Genomic DNA, 14,190 nt, shown 5'->3' on the forward strand with positions numbered 1-14,190 from the left:
TCCGTCTTTAGCGCAGCTAGCTTGACGCAGCAGCGGAGAACCAAACGGAGGCAGAGCGGATCAATTTGGAGCCACGGCGGTTGATCGGGATTATGCGGCGACACTGATTGCTGTATCGGTAAGAAACTGCGGCCTCCGGCACCGCCGAACGAGCCGGTTAACGGGGCCGGTTATCCGGTGTGTCGCTTTAGCGCAGAGCAGCTAGCTTAGCGCTCGAGCCTCAGACCTCCCCTCTCCCTTTGTTCGTTTGCGCCTTTTTTTCCCTTTTGCACTGATGCGGGTTTTGTAAATACTGGCGCAACATGGCCGCCGTCTGGAGGGCTCTGCACATCTTTGGAAAGGTTGGAGTGAGAGCAGCAGCAGGGAGGTTAATGTGGTGGTCAGTGAGGAGGAGGAGGAGGAACTGTGACCTCTGGATGGTCATCTTCATCTTCATCATCAGACTAAACAACAGTTTATATTTACAGAGACACAGTGATGAGTCCCTGCTGCTGTCACGAGACCTGCACAGGTTAATGCATCAGTGTGGACAGAAGGACAGGAGGACAGAGGGACAGGTGGACAGAGGGACAGGAGGACACAGGGACAGGTGGACACAGGGACAGGAGGACAGAGGGACAGGTGGACACAGGGACAGGAGGACAGAGGGACAGGAGGACACAGGGACAGATGTTTGTGTCCACAGTGCAGGACACTGTCAGGCAGAGCTGTAAGAAGTACTCACATCTTAGAGTAAAAGCACTGCAGTGTAAAAATACTCTATTACAAGTAAAACTCATGTATTCAGAGTCTTCCCTCAGTGACAGCATCAAATATAAATGCACCAAAAATAAAAGTAGTGATGATGCAGAGTAACATATGTGATATTATTGGATTATAATTAATGATGTATTCATGTGTTCATCACTTCAACGCTGCAGCTGGTGAACATGGAGCTCATGTTAATGACTTTATAAACTGATATGTACTTTAATCAACTTTTATTATTGATATACAGTTTGTATTAAAGCTGTAAAATAAATGTAGTGGAGTAATAGATTACTCTGAGATGTAGTGGAGTAGCAGTATGAGTCTGTTTACCACCAAAACACATCAGATGCTTCAGTTCAGACCTGAAATGTTCAGCAGTAGATGTCAGTTTGGAGAAGCAGACTGCAGTCTGAGCTGAGCGAAGCAGCAGCAGCTGAACATGTTGTAGACACCTGAAAAAAATCGACATCTGTGTAAATGTTCGTTAAATTTAGAGTAACTTCACTGCTTTGTGTTTCCGTCAGACGGTCTACTTCCGTGTCTGCGCTCTTGTCACAGCCACCAGACTCCATTGAGAAAACCAGTAGTTTTAGCTCAGTGAACACAGGAGCTGCTGGTCCACGGCTGCTTGGCTCAGTTAGTCTGTGTGATTGTGTGACTCTGCTGAATCTGAACCGACCAGATTAAAAGCCAAAATCCCACAAATAAGGCAAATAAAATAAGTGATGGAGGCAGCAGTCGACCAGCAGCTCCAGTGTTCACTGATGTTAAATCACAGTGTTTCTCAATGGAGTCTGGTTTAGGATCAGTCGATATCACAGGTTCGTTTGTCCAGTGAAAATCACTGTCTGACATCAAGGTAAAGCAGTGACAATACTCTCAGTGTAGCGTTCACTGGAACTGATGCTGAGTGTTTTACTTGGAATTTTTTAGTGTCTCACTAACACCCACTAACATCTGGCTTTTTAATCTGCATTCACAACCAGGTCAAATGACTCTGCAGTTTTACAGGTATTTATCGACTCTGGTTTCGATCGGCATTGATGGAAACTCAACACTGGGGTGAACGCGCTAATTTTAGCTCCTTAACTGGTGAGATGCAGTGACATGCCATCATATGATACGTCCATCTCCACCCAGTTAGTGCTCGAACATCAACCGAGTTTTAAAGAGCGACTGAATAAGTAACAGGTTTGTAAAAAGAAGTAACTACGGCAACATGTCACTGGCCTCCATGCTGCCTTCTGCTGGTTACTAACTTGTTTTCTAGCTCCTCTGTGACATCGAATGTGAAACACCAAAAAAAACAAAATCCATACAGAGAAGCGTTCTCGTCTGCTGCAGCGCTGTGTGCACAGCTCTGCTCTGCTGTCATGAGAAAAGAGTCTGTTGACTGTCTTTAGCAGCAGCTAACACAGAGCAATCAAACGGATGGTCGATGATGCTCGCTCGCGTCACTTCCAGTTACAACACGGTGTGTGCGCCATTATTGGAGGTAGTAACAGCACCGTAACAATGTCTGTATGAAGGGACCGTCGGCAACACGGGATCATCAGCACAGGTCAGTCCACTGACTGGTGACAAGATGAAACCGTTTTAGAACGTCACAGAAAAAAGTGTCAGCGGTCTGAGCTCCACTCAAGCTGACTGATGATGTCACCTGACACTCAGCTGGTCAAATGGCCGGCGGCTAGTTTTAAAGTACATCACCTGTTTCAACAGCCAATCAGCTTGTAGTGAAGTCTGCTGGTCAAGTCAGTTGATTCCGGTCTAGTCCGATTGGTCCTGGTCTGTTGTCAGTCTGTCTCCAGTCCCAGTAAAGTGGAGCTCCAGTCCCAGCTGGACGAGGACATCTAACTGGCCTACTGTCCTTGTCCCAGTATACAAGCACGGGAGGGGAATCCATTTATTGAGCCAAGTATGTGCGACTCCTCTACGATAGGTGGAGATATGCCCCCTTTCAGCTTGTTAGTATTGGACCTTTTTCCTGTTGACCTATTACGTCACAGACCAAACAATGGACAAACAAGTTAGCTACGGTTAGCTAGCAGCTAACTGCTACCATGGTGGACAACTTTACAGCTCTGTACATTTGGTCCGTCCAAAAAGTCACGGCTCTGGATGTAGATTTCTCCATGTTGTTACCGGCTTCTTCTTCTCTTACACATTTAATGCTATTGGACTTCCGGGTCAAAGCCCGGGGCGGAAACTGTGGAGCATGCTCAGAGCGCCTCGGCCAGTTTGGCTCTGATTGACTGTATACATGCAGGAGTCACATGATCTGGGTGTGTTAGTCCCACTGTGACACATTCACTGCAGGACCATTTCACTCACACTGACATGTTTACAGGGGTTTTATATAAATCCATTTTCTCTGATGTCATGGAAACAGACTGAGTGTGTGTGTTGTTGTGCAGCGCTGCACGTGTGTGTGATCATCATGTAGCAGCAGGTCTGTGGTTTGACTGTGTTCCAGTTGTGGTCGTCGTCGTGCAGCTTGCACCTTTTCTCAGCTTCTTTTACACCATGAAGACGGTGAGGAGAGTTTCTGTGTGTTAGTGTCATGTGTCTGTCTGTCTGCCTGTCTGTCTGCCTTTGACCTTGTAACACAGAATGTATCTCTGCCTATCAGGAGGTTTGTCTCTCTGCTGCGTGTTGTGTTCAGGTTGATCCTGAGTCTTACGGACGTGTCAGTGTCTGTTATGATCCTGAGAACAGGCTGTTTCTCACTGTGACCTTTGATAACACTGAACATCAGCTGTTACAGAATTCACTGAGACGTCATTAGTCGTGTTTGTGAGATCATTTACATAAAGTTTAATGATGACTAACGTCCTGCTGGGATGTTTCAGACCAGCTGCTTCTCATGGTTTCACTACACTATACACATCTGTAATGATCAGTCACAGAACTGATAAATCAATCGGTCAGAAAATCTTTCATCATTTAAATTATTTATTATTTTGCAAAAAATCCCAGCAGCTCTCTGGCTTCAGCTCAAACTGTTCCATTCGTCTGTTGTGATGATGAATGAGACATTTGAATACGTTAACGTGAGATCTTGTGGCAGACGCTGTGTTTTCAACAATTCTTTGACATTTTATATTATTAAACTTTATTAATACAGAACTTTCAGTATAAAACCGTTTGAAGAGGCAAATAAAACCACACTGTGGAGATTAATTCAAACTAAAACAGAATCAGGCAAGAAGCTTCATGGCGTGGTCTTTAGTCTCTAGCTTGTCGTCTGGGGTCGATTCCCTGAAGCTGTTGTGGGAGCGTGACCTGAGGGGAGCGTTTAGCTCGGCCCATTGGACCAAAATCTGCAGGGGGACGTCTCCGAAATGCACTTCTATTTTGATACATGAAAAAAAATTCAAATGTTTTCACAGGATTTATTATACACCCGTCCAGCTCCAGAAAAAAACATTTGTTTTAAATGTAAAACACACAAAGGTACATTTCTTCATGCGATGTGGTCGCGTCAGTGGATCCAGATATTTCTGTAATTCAGAAGGCAAACATTTCTCTCTGACTCCTTCGTTCTGCTTCTTGCATCATATTTTGGACAGTTTCTTTGATAAGGACGTCAAATCTTTGTTAACAATTCTTTCATACTCGGCTAAAAGAGGAGGAGGAGGAGGAGGAAGAGGAGTGAATCTTTAGAAAACTCAGTAAAGTTTGTAATGTGGAGCAGAGCCTCTCTGACAGACGTCTTATCAGTCAGAACTCTGAGACCTTCAGTGAAACAATAACAGCTTCTCAGTGTATCTAACAGGCCACCACGTGACCTCATGACCTCTGCTCAGTGATTTAACTCAAAGTAAACAGTGGGAAAAATAAAAACAGAAAATAAACATTCAATCTTTGATAAAAATAACGACTCAGTGTGTTAATGTTCTGTATTCTTCCTCCTCAGGCTGAACACTCTGTCTCCTCATCGCGTCCAGCAGCTGTGACGTCACCTCAGTCTCCAGGTGTTAGTCTGTCCCCGGCCTGTATGCAGCCTGTCCAGGGCCCGGCCTAATTCCTGGTGCTCCTTCTTTTCCCTCCACCTCCTCCCTCCTTTCCCTACCCTCCCCCCCCCTTCGCCCCCTCCCTCCGTCCTCACCCCGGCCTGGTGTCCCAGCGTTTAGCCCCGACCGGCGGCCCTGCTGGCTGCCCCTCCACAGGTGGATGAATGAAGACCCCATTCAAGAGCCCAGCGGCCCCGCGGCCCCCCCGCGCGGACGGGGGTGAGTCACAAAACACGCCAAACACGTTAAAATACTGACGTGTCGGTCTGAGGGTCAAAGACGGACTCTGTGTGGATGAGATCGGATGTCAAATATTTTTTCACATCGTCATGCCTCGTGGCAAAAATGTTGTAAATGTTGACTAACGCAAATCTCAATAATGCTTTGAGACAAAGGTCACTGTCTCATTCCCATGAGTGTGATATCTCAGTCTTTCAGATTTTAACTAATTATTAATCAGTTTAACTAATTTTAATTAACGTCCATTTGGACTCAACAATGAACAGATTCAATTTTTACTTTTTTTAGGTTACTGTGACCTCGCATCCGTCTCATTGTTGTGAACATGATGTGTCAAGAACACCTTTAGGGAATCCCCTTAAATTTGGCACAAACATTCACTTGGACTGTTTACAATGAACTGATTAGAATTCCATGGTCAAAGGCCAAGGGCACTATGAGCTTTAATTAGTCTCATTACCATGAATGCAAAAACTCAATCCTTCAAATTTGGCACAAACCTTCACTTGGACTCAATGATGAAATTATTAGAATTTGTTGGTCAAAGGTCAAGGTTTCTATCACCTCAAATACGTCTTATTCCCATGAATGTGACATCTCAATCCTTCAAATTTGGCACAAACCTTCACTTGGACTCAACAATATACTTATTAGAATTTAGTGGTCAAAGGTCACTGTCACCTTGTGTCCGTCTCATTCTTGTGAACGAGATATCTCAAGAACACCCAGAGGCAATTAATTCAAATTTGGCACAGACCTCACAAAACATTTTTTCATAATTTTTCATTCATTTGTTTTTAATATCGTAGATAAGGAAATGTACTCGGTTTGATAATCGTCAATTCTCATATCACGGTTCACCTCAGAACAACCCTAAACATAACAAAGTTTCACACACACACACACACACACACACGTCTGAGAGGATAAAATAATCCAAAAGGTCAAAGGTCAGCTTTGCTGTGACGTAATAATGTTCTGTAAAACACTTTTCTGTCCAGTATTCAAACTCATGTCTCGGTTCTGCACAGACATGGACGTAAACTGTAACTGCAGTTTGATCGGTTCCATCAAGCGCTAATTCTAGTTTTCCGTGTTAAAACATTTCCTGTTTTGCTCCTGACTGACTGACTGACATCAGATGTCTGAGCGTTCTTGAATGCACCACCCATCATTACATGGTTGCTGAATGTTTGTGTCTGTGTTTCAGGACATTCAGGTGTGTCTGCAAACATGATGAAGAAGAAGAACTCACACAAGTAAGTCTGACGTTCTGACGCATTTTCTTCTGTGCGTTTTTTCTTTAAAGATTCGACTCCATCTTTAAAACTTGTCTTCGTTTTGTCCTTTCTCAACCTCTTCATTTATTTTTGCTCTCATGTAATTCTTTATATTTTTTCTTCTTCTCTTTTGTGTTCATTCGTCTTTCGTCATCGCTCTCCTTCTGCCTCCTCCGCACTTCTCTTTCTCTCGTCTTTCTTTCGTCTCTGCAGGAAACAGAGGACTAGCGTTGGTCCCAGTAAGACTCTGGCTCAGCCCAGAAGGAACATCGTGGGCTGCAGGATCCAGCACATCTGGAAGGAAGGCAGTGAGTTGGATTGAACTGACACCAGCTGTGATTAACGTGATCATGATGGAGGAGGAGCTCCCTTTCCCCAAATTCATATAAACATGTACAATCAGTCAATTAGATGTATAAACAAACCCAAAGTGCACCGTTCTGAGGTGTCTGTGAATCTTTCATAGCTCATGACCATCTGAGTTTGTGTCTGTTTCCTCTCAGGTAAGTCGTCCCAGTGGAAGGGGACGGTCCTGGACCAGGTCCCCGTCAACCCGTCCCTCTACCTGATCAAGTACGACGGCTTCGACTGCATCTACGGCCTGGAGCTGTACAGTGATGAGAGGGTGGTGGGGCTGGAGGTGCTGCCCGACAGAGTGGGTGAGGACGAACATTTTGTTTCCTTGTTCTCACCCTGAGGTTTTCTCGTTCACTTCAACACAGCCTGGATTTGATCACAGCAGCATCTGGTGGACGTTAGAGGAACTGCAGCTCAACACACTTCAGCTCCGACTGAATTTAACATCTTCAGTGTGCAATATCAGTTTAATGTGGTCGTTACAGTGCAGTGAAGATAATTTAATGAACTCTAAAATGTCAGGAAATAGTTGTTTCAGTTGTGTAAACGTTGTCAAATGTCTTTAATTCGACCAAAAAACCAAAACCTACAGATGTTCAGTTTACTGAGGCAGCAAACAAAGAACATCTGAGACACTGGAGGAACTAGAACCAAAGAAAGTAACGTTGTGATGTCAGTGTTAATCCCCTCTCTTCTCTGCTTCTCTGTGATTGGTCTAGCTCCGGCCCGTGTGAGCGACTCGCTGCTGGCGGAGACGATGATCGGGAAGGCGGTGGAGCACATGTTTGAGACAGAGGACGGGCCGAAGGAGGAGTGGAGGGGGATGGTGCTGGCTCGAGCTCCCATCATGACGTCCTGGTTCTACATCACCTACGAGAAGGACCCGGTGCTCTACATGTACCAGCTGCTGGACGACTACAAGGAGGGAGACCTACGCATCATGCCCGACTCCAGTGAGTTCACCAGCGTTCACTTCTACACCTCATATAGTCACTGTGAAGCTCCTGTCTCAGCGCAAAAAACCCACTAACACCAGCTAACATCTGCTTTTGTGTTTAATGAGAAAGAATCTGCCTTCACTCGCACGTCAGATGACTCTGCAATAGTCGCAGGTATTTATTGGCTTCAGCTCCCATCGGCTCCGATCAGCAGTGATAGAAATACAACACCTGGTTTGAAACAGACTGAATAGACCCTTTTAGACCCGACGTCACGATGACATCACAGTGACATCATGTGATCAGCTGGAGGTGCAGCTGCCTCTCCCCCACAGGGCTGTAGGCTCCATAGGAGTGTTAAAATGTGTTTGTCTTGTTGTGTTATTGGGAGCCAGAATAGAAGGAGTCATGGCTCAAAACCAGCCGCCACTGCCCGTCAACAAAAACAAAGACAACTATGGTTAAATGTGATAAGACCAAAGGACTGGACGGAGGCCATCATCAAAAATGCTCACATGTGCAGCGCACACTTCATATCAGGTTAGGGAAAAAGTATTTCCTGTTGTAGGGATGAATAAGGTTATGTGTATTAAGGGTTATCATGTCCACCTCATCAGAAACTGGGGAGGGATTAAGAGGAAGATTGGATTTCTCTGCAACGCTAACTTTTTAGCACATTAGCTAACGTTAGCTTCCATAGCAAAACAAACAAGTGTGGTCCTCCTTTGTAAGATTGGCTTCCTGTGACATCATCCATCCACTGAGTGAGAGCATACGGGTCGGCCAGTCTGGTCCCGTTGGTCAGTGTTTACTTATTCAAGTAACACTGGCGGTCCCGGAGAGTGAGTGACCTGACATGGTGCGTTGGTAAATTCAGTCTGACGCTCTACACTAAAATGAGAGCCCTGTTGGTGGAAGAAACGCAGCGTTATATTTCTACATGAATGAACCAACGGTTAAGTTAATCACACATTCACTGCGCTCGGCGCTCTGCTGCTCCGTCTCCACAGACAGAGTGTCCAGAGTGCGCTCTGCCACTCTGAGAGTGCGCTGCTCTGGATAACCCAACGCTACATTCAGACAGCGCTCCCAATTTATAAGCAAGAGATATATAAAAGTTTTCACTGGCCTCCATGCTGCTTTCTACTGTCGACTAACCTTTTTCTGGACCCTCCAAGACGTCAGACGTGACACACCAGGAAGAAACAGAACAAAAACACAGCTCTGGTCTTCTGGCAAGTGGAAAGGAGTCTATCACTTATTTTTAGCCAGTGTTCCCACATTTAAAAACCCTGCATACAGTCACTTTATCCTCTTTCCCACTGCACAAAAAAAACATTAACACCTACCAACATTTGGCTTTTTAATGCAGTGGGAAAGGTTTCAATCAGCATTCACACTGGGGTCAAATGACTCTGCAGAAGTCTCGTGTATTTATCACCCCCAGTACCAATCGGCATTAATGGGAACACAACATCCGGGTGAATGCACTAATTTTAGCCCCTTAACTGGTGAGATGCAATGTGTCACAGCATGACTATTTCCATCTGAGCAGCGCTCAAACATCAATCCAGAGAGTGAGAAGGTAAGAGACAAAAGGAAACAAGTTTTCTTTCCCCCGTGCTGCTGTCACATATTTCATATTGTTGTCTACTGTTAACCCGTTCTGTGGCCTGTCTGTGACGTTGACCTGACACACCAAAACTCGTCTGCTGCTTGGCAGAAAGGGAAAGGAGTCGATCGTCTACTTTTAGAGGTTTACCCATGTTTCAACAGTCTGTGTACACGTGCTGATTTTGATGTGAAATGGTTCTGAGTCTTTCGTCTAAAGTTTTTCAGCCACGTGTTACTCATTTTATCATTAGTTTCAATAGTTTTAGTCTCATTTTCATCTTTAATTCTTACTTCATTTTATTGTCTCTGTCTTCCTCTCTGCAGACGACAGTGTGGCGGCAGAGCGGGAACCCGGCGAGGTGGTCGACAGCCTGGTGGGCAAACAGGTGGAGTACGCCAAAGAGGACGGCGGGAAGCGGTCGGGTATGGTCATCCACCAGGTGGAGGCCAAGCCCTCCGTCTACTTCATCAAGTTCGACGATGATTTCCACATCTATGTCTACGACCTGGTCAAGACCTCCTAAGACCAGAAAACCCGGTCCAGGACCCCCACAGAGACTTACCGAGACCTGCCTAGACCCACCGAAAAAAAATCCCACCAAACCCCCCCACTGAAGTAAAACTACAGCTAGGGTTTAAAACATCCACCATCTATAGAGACGCCTGAGACAGATGATACCACCCTTCACTCTTTGTTTTCTGAAACGCCTTAAACACAAGAAAAATACCTGCCCCCCACCAAGACAGGAAAACTACAACCAGCTCCAGGTCTTCAGGTGAATCCATCATCTATCATTAGTGTCCAGATCTCTGTGGACTCTGTTAGGACGTTTCCTCCAACACAAAGAAGACCAGCGACCCTGTTTTATCTGGAATAACTGAAACCTGCGTTGTTAAATTAGATTCTGGAACATTTGTGGCCACAATAAACAAAAACTTCTGCGAGGACCCGACCCTGAGATCCTCCAGACGAAACAAAAAGCTCCCCTGATGGCCCAGATATCATTTCCTGCAGAGTCGCAGCAGGTCTGAAACTGTTTAATTGAACAGAAAGACCTCCTCCCCCCTCTCCTGAAACCCTGTCAGACCGCTCCAGACCTCCGTCATCAGAGGACGGGGGGGCAGACAGGTCTGAGTCTGCCGGGGTTAATGAAGGGACGGGACTGAAAGCCGAACCATCGTCTGTCTCCATCTGTATCTATAGAAGGTGTACTGTTCTGGTCACACAGGAGGAACTCCAATCACAGAGCATTTTACTGACCCCGCCTCCCTGCAGGTCACCTGCTAACGAACAAAGACGCTGAGTGGAATAAAGTCTGAAGGACGCCGCAGAGAGGACACGAGACTCTTTTCTTTCTCCATTATTTTAGCATTTTGTCTTTTTTTTTTCTGTTGATTCCTACGTTACCCAGAATGACTTTCAGTTTGACATCAGATGGTCGAAGAGGCTCAGGTGTGTTTGTTCAGCTGCATCAGTTGGTCCAAAGCAGTCTGAGAGCAGCTGTCCTCATAAAACTGCTGCTCACAGGTCGCGCTCCTGGTCGCCGCCCTGATTCAGTTTACAGCAGGAATGCTAATGATGCTAATCTTGCTAACAAGCTGTGTCCAAGTATTGATGATGAAATATGTTCACACAAACTCTTCATGGAATCTGCTCCAGATTCAAAGGAACAGACGTATTTTGGGAAATCCTCGTTTATCAGACGTCCAGATGTGTTTCAGCTGCTCAACATTTATAATCAGATTATAACCATTTAATAAATGGTTTATAACACACTGCAGTGTTGGTGGATGTAAGTGTTTATTAATTTGTAGTATTTTTTAACGTCTGCTATAAAGACAGAATTCTGATTTGTAGATTTTAAATAGAATCTTTGCTGATTTTCAACCAGCTCTGTGTCATCCAGGGCTTCAACTAACGACACTGTTATTGTTGATAAATCAATCAGCTCTTTTCTCAATTAATCAATTAGTTAGTTTATAAAATGGCAGAAAATGGTGAAAAATGATGTCCTCAAATGTTTGGTTTGTCCATGACCCAAAAATATTCAGTGCACTGCCACAGAGGAGGAAATAAACCAGGAAGTATTCGTATTTAAGAAGTTTCAGTGAGAATTTTAACTTTTTTTCCTTTAAGAAATAACTCAAATTGATTTTTAAATTAGTTGGTGATTAATTTAATCAACGACAGCTATTCATTGAATCGCTGCAGCTCTGTGTCATCACAGTGTGATGGGATAGTGTTTGGCTTCCTCCCATGTAGCCAGCGTCTAGATGCTGTGTGACATTAAATGCGTCTTCGAAATCCGCCAGTAAGTGAAGGGGAGCTCCGGGCGCTGGTGTCATTAAGGGAAGCCAAACAACTATCATCTGCCCTCACTACCATGACACAGAGCCGGCTGAAAATCTTCAATGCTTCCCTTTAAAGGGGGATTTATAGTTGTGAGGCAGACCTTACGCCGTTGTGAGCATTTATACTTGAGTCACTCTGCAGTTATACCTCCAAAACACATTAAACACACGTCAAATACACATTAAACACACATTAAACATGTCTTAATAGAGACTGTTTCAAACACAAATCAGCTTCACTCACAGCATTCACAGACTGCTGATCTGGACTCTGGACCTTATCTGGACACATTTTCCCCACAAATACAACATGCTAACGTTATTAGCACAAGCCTATGGCATTTTACATTGTATAAATTAGCTTAGCAGCTAGCTGATTTATTTTTATTTGATTTTCTTCACAATTTATTGTTTCTTATATGTGAAATTAAAGACGCAGAAGTATAAATCTCACATTAATAAACACGTCTATATCTGCTTACAGCTACATTACAGTGTGTTATTAACCATTTATTACATGTTTATATTCTGCTTATAAACGTAAAATAATGTGTTGGTCGTGGAGCAACGACTTAAGTGTTTCTCAAAATGTCTGAATGTTCCTTTAATTGATTCCCTCGGACAGCTGATGCAGTATCGATCAGTTCTGATCAGTCCTGAGTTCAAATCAAAACCAAAATGTTGCCACAACTGAACCGTGGTGAAGGTGAAACTGTAGCAGTCATGATGCCCCGCCCCCTGTCTGAGGCGCTGTATTTTGATTGGCTGGACTCGAGCACAGATGTGGCTTGTGATGAGATCATCATCTGTTGGAAGTTGATTTAAATGTTTTTATAAATTCTGTCCCCTTCTTCTTCTCTTCTGCTTTTATATGTTTATATGAGCTGACACTTAGCGACGCCTTGTTTCCTCTGTATATTACCTGTTTTATGTCGCCGCCCTCCTGTCCTGTGTATACTGTATATTACCTCGTTAGATGCTCACGGCTGAAATTCACATTTCAACCACAATGACTGAAGATTTTATCCCAACTGAACTCCACTGAATCTGGTTGGTTTGTAGGATTGTTTTTTTTCTTTAATCGTACGTTGACTGATACGTCTCTCCTTTTCTTAACGGACTCTGGTCCGGGCGCTCCTCCCTTACAGTCGTTTCACTGCTCCCTATAAAGCGCTCCCCCTTTTTAACAGTTAGAACTCAGTCACGGGGGCGGGGGGGCAATAGAAGATTCTCTTTCTCCCACAGTCCTGTGCTCTAGCTGATGTAGCTCCACCCACCACAGTGACATTAGCATAAATAGCCATGTTGCCTGATCCACGTTTCATGTGCCTGAAGGGACTTGAACATCAAAAAACTAAATGTTTTCAAGAACGTAAATGTTTCCAAACCAGCAGATTTTCATTCTGGATCCCAACTGTTTTAAATCTACAACACACTTCTAGTTTGAGTCCACACCATGGGTTCCACCACATTACGTTCTGTTGTGAAGATCATTTGTTCTGATTCTAGAATTGATTGACGCTTGGTTACTGTTCTAGAATCTGCCACTTGATATTGTGGAACACACCAGGTGTGAGATGAATTCTCAGTCTCTGGATGTGGTGTTCCAGAACATTTTGTTTCATTTTGGAAAACTCTTGGTCTGACTCTGGAATCATCTGTTAGCATCTGCTCTAGAATCTGTCGTTTGATTTCGTGGAACGTATTCCATCTGATTGTCGAACATGGAGACTCCAGAACCCCACGCCTTCTGATTCTAGAACATGCCCGATCATGGATGAATACTCAGCCTTCAGTCTCAGGCCAAGGTGTTCTAGAACATTTTTGGAAAACTGTTGTTTTGATTCTGGAATCTGTCATCTGTTAGCTTGTGTTCTAGAATCTGTGGTTTGATTCTGTGGGATGTGTCCCATCACACATTATGAAACTCCTCCACGCTCTGGTTCTAGAACATGCCCAGTTGGGCTTTTGAAGATGTGGTGTTGAGTTCTAGAGCATTTCACTCAAATTTAAATCACTTGTTCTGGTTCTAGAATCTAAAGTTTAAGCACATTCATGACTGCTTTTCTGGAATGCATCACATCAAAACTGTGCGAGCCATTTCTTAAACAAGGGTGAACATGTCTGCTTTGAGCATCAGATTCCAGAGAGCACTAAGACTCTTGTTGTGGTTTGGATACATGCGTTCACAGTCTGGAGTCTGGGATTCTAGAGTATATCATTTCACCACATTTCTCACTGTTCTAGAATCTTTTTTACATTTTAATTTTATTTCACTAAAATACACAGCCACAAATCCTAGAATATAGACTAGAAGCTTCTAAAACACCTAACCCTGCACATTCTGGTTCTAGCACATGCCCAGTTCAGGATGAATTCTCAGTCTTGGGCTGTAGTGTTCTAGAACATTTTGGAAAACTCAGTATCTATCCCAGAATCTGTCACCCGGTTGCAGATGAATTGTCGGTGTCAGGATGTTGTGTTTAGTTCTACAACATTTCAATGACTTGTTCTGATTCTAGAATCGGAACAGTTTTTTGTTGTTGTTTTTTTTTCTGGAAAGCGCCATTTTTATACAACAACGTTTTGTTGAAGGGTGAACAGGTTGCTTTCAGCTTCAGACTCTGGAGAGAGATGGAGAGA

General features: G+C 44.1%; 1 protein-coding gene across 1 annotated transcript; it reads left to right on the plus strand.

Annotated features, from left to right (window-relative positions):
• Nucleotides 1–12,491, plus strand: spinb (spindlin b). Its single transcript, XM_033619661.2, has 7 exons — nt 1–118; nt 4,670–4,985; nt 6,217–6,265; nt 6,500–6,594; nt 6,790–6,945; nt 7,363–7,596; nt 9,520–12,491. Exons 2-7 carry the CDS (start codon nt 4,931–4,933, stop codon nt 9,717–9,719), a joined length of 789 nt encoding a protein of 262 aa, XP_033475552.2. The 5' UTR covers nt 1–118; nt 4,670–4,930; the 3' UTR covers nt 9,720–12,491.
• The last annotated feature ends 1,699 nt before the right edge of the window (nt 12,492–14,190 follow it).

This window comes from Epinephelus lanceolatus, chromosome 9 (assembly GCF_041903045.1).
Source record: "Epinephelus lanceolatus isolate andai-2023 chromosome 9, ASM4190304v1, whole genome shotgun sequence".
NCBI lineage: Eukaryota > Metazoa > Chordata > Actinopteri > Perciformes > Serranidae > Epinephelus > Epinephelus lanceolatus.

What these genes read in the sequence shown, in the direction of transcription:
- spinb (XM_033619661.2), top strand. Translation starts at nt 4,931, where the DNA reads ATGAAGACCCCATTCAAGAGCCCAGCGGCCCCGCGGCCCCCCCGCGCG. An exon ending in GCCCCCCCGCGCGGACGGGG is followed by an intron (nt 4,986 to 6,216) that starts GTGAGTCACAAA and finishes TCTGTGTTTCAG; the next exon opens with GACATTCAGGTGTGTCTGCA. An exon ending in ACGCATCATGCCCGACTCCA is followed by an intron (nt 7,597 to 9,519) that starts GTGAGTTCACCA and finishes TCCTCTCTGCAG; the next exon opens with ACGACAGTGTGGCGGCAGAG.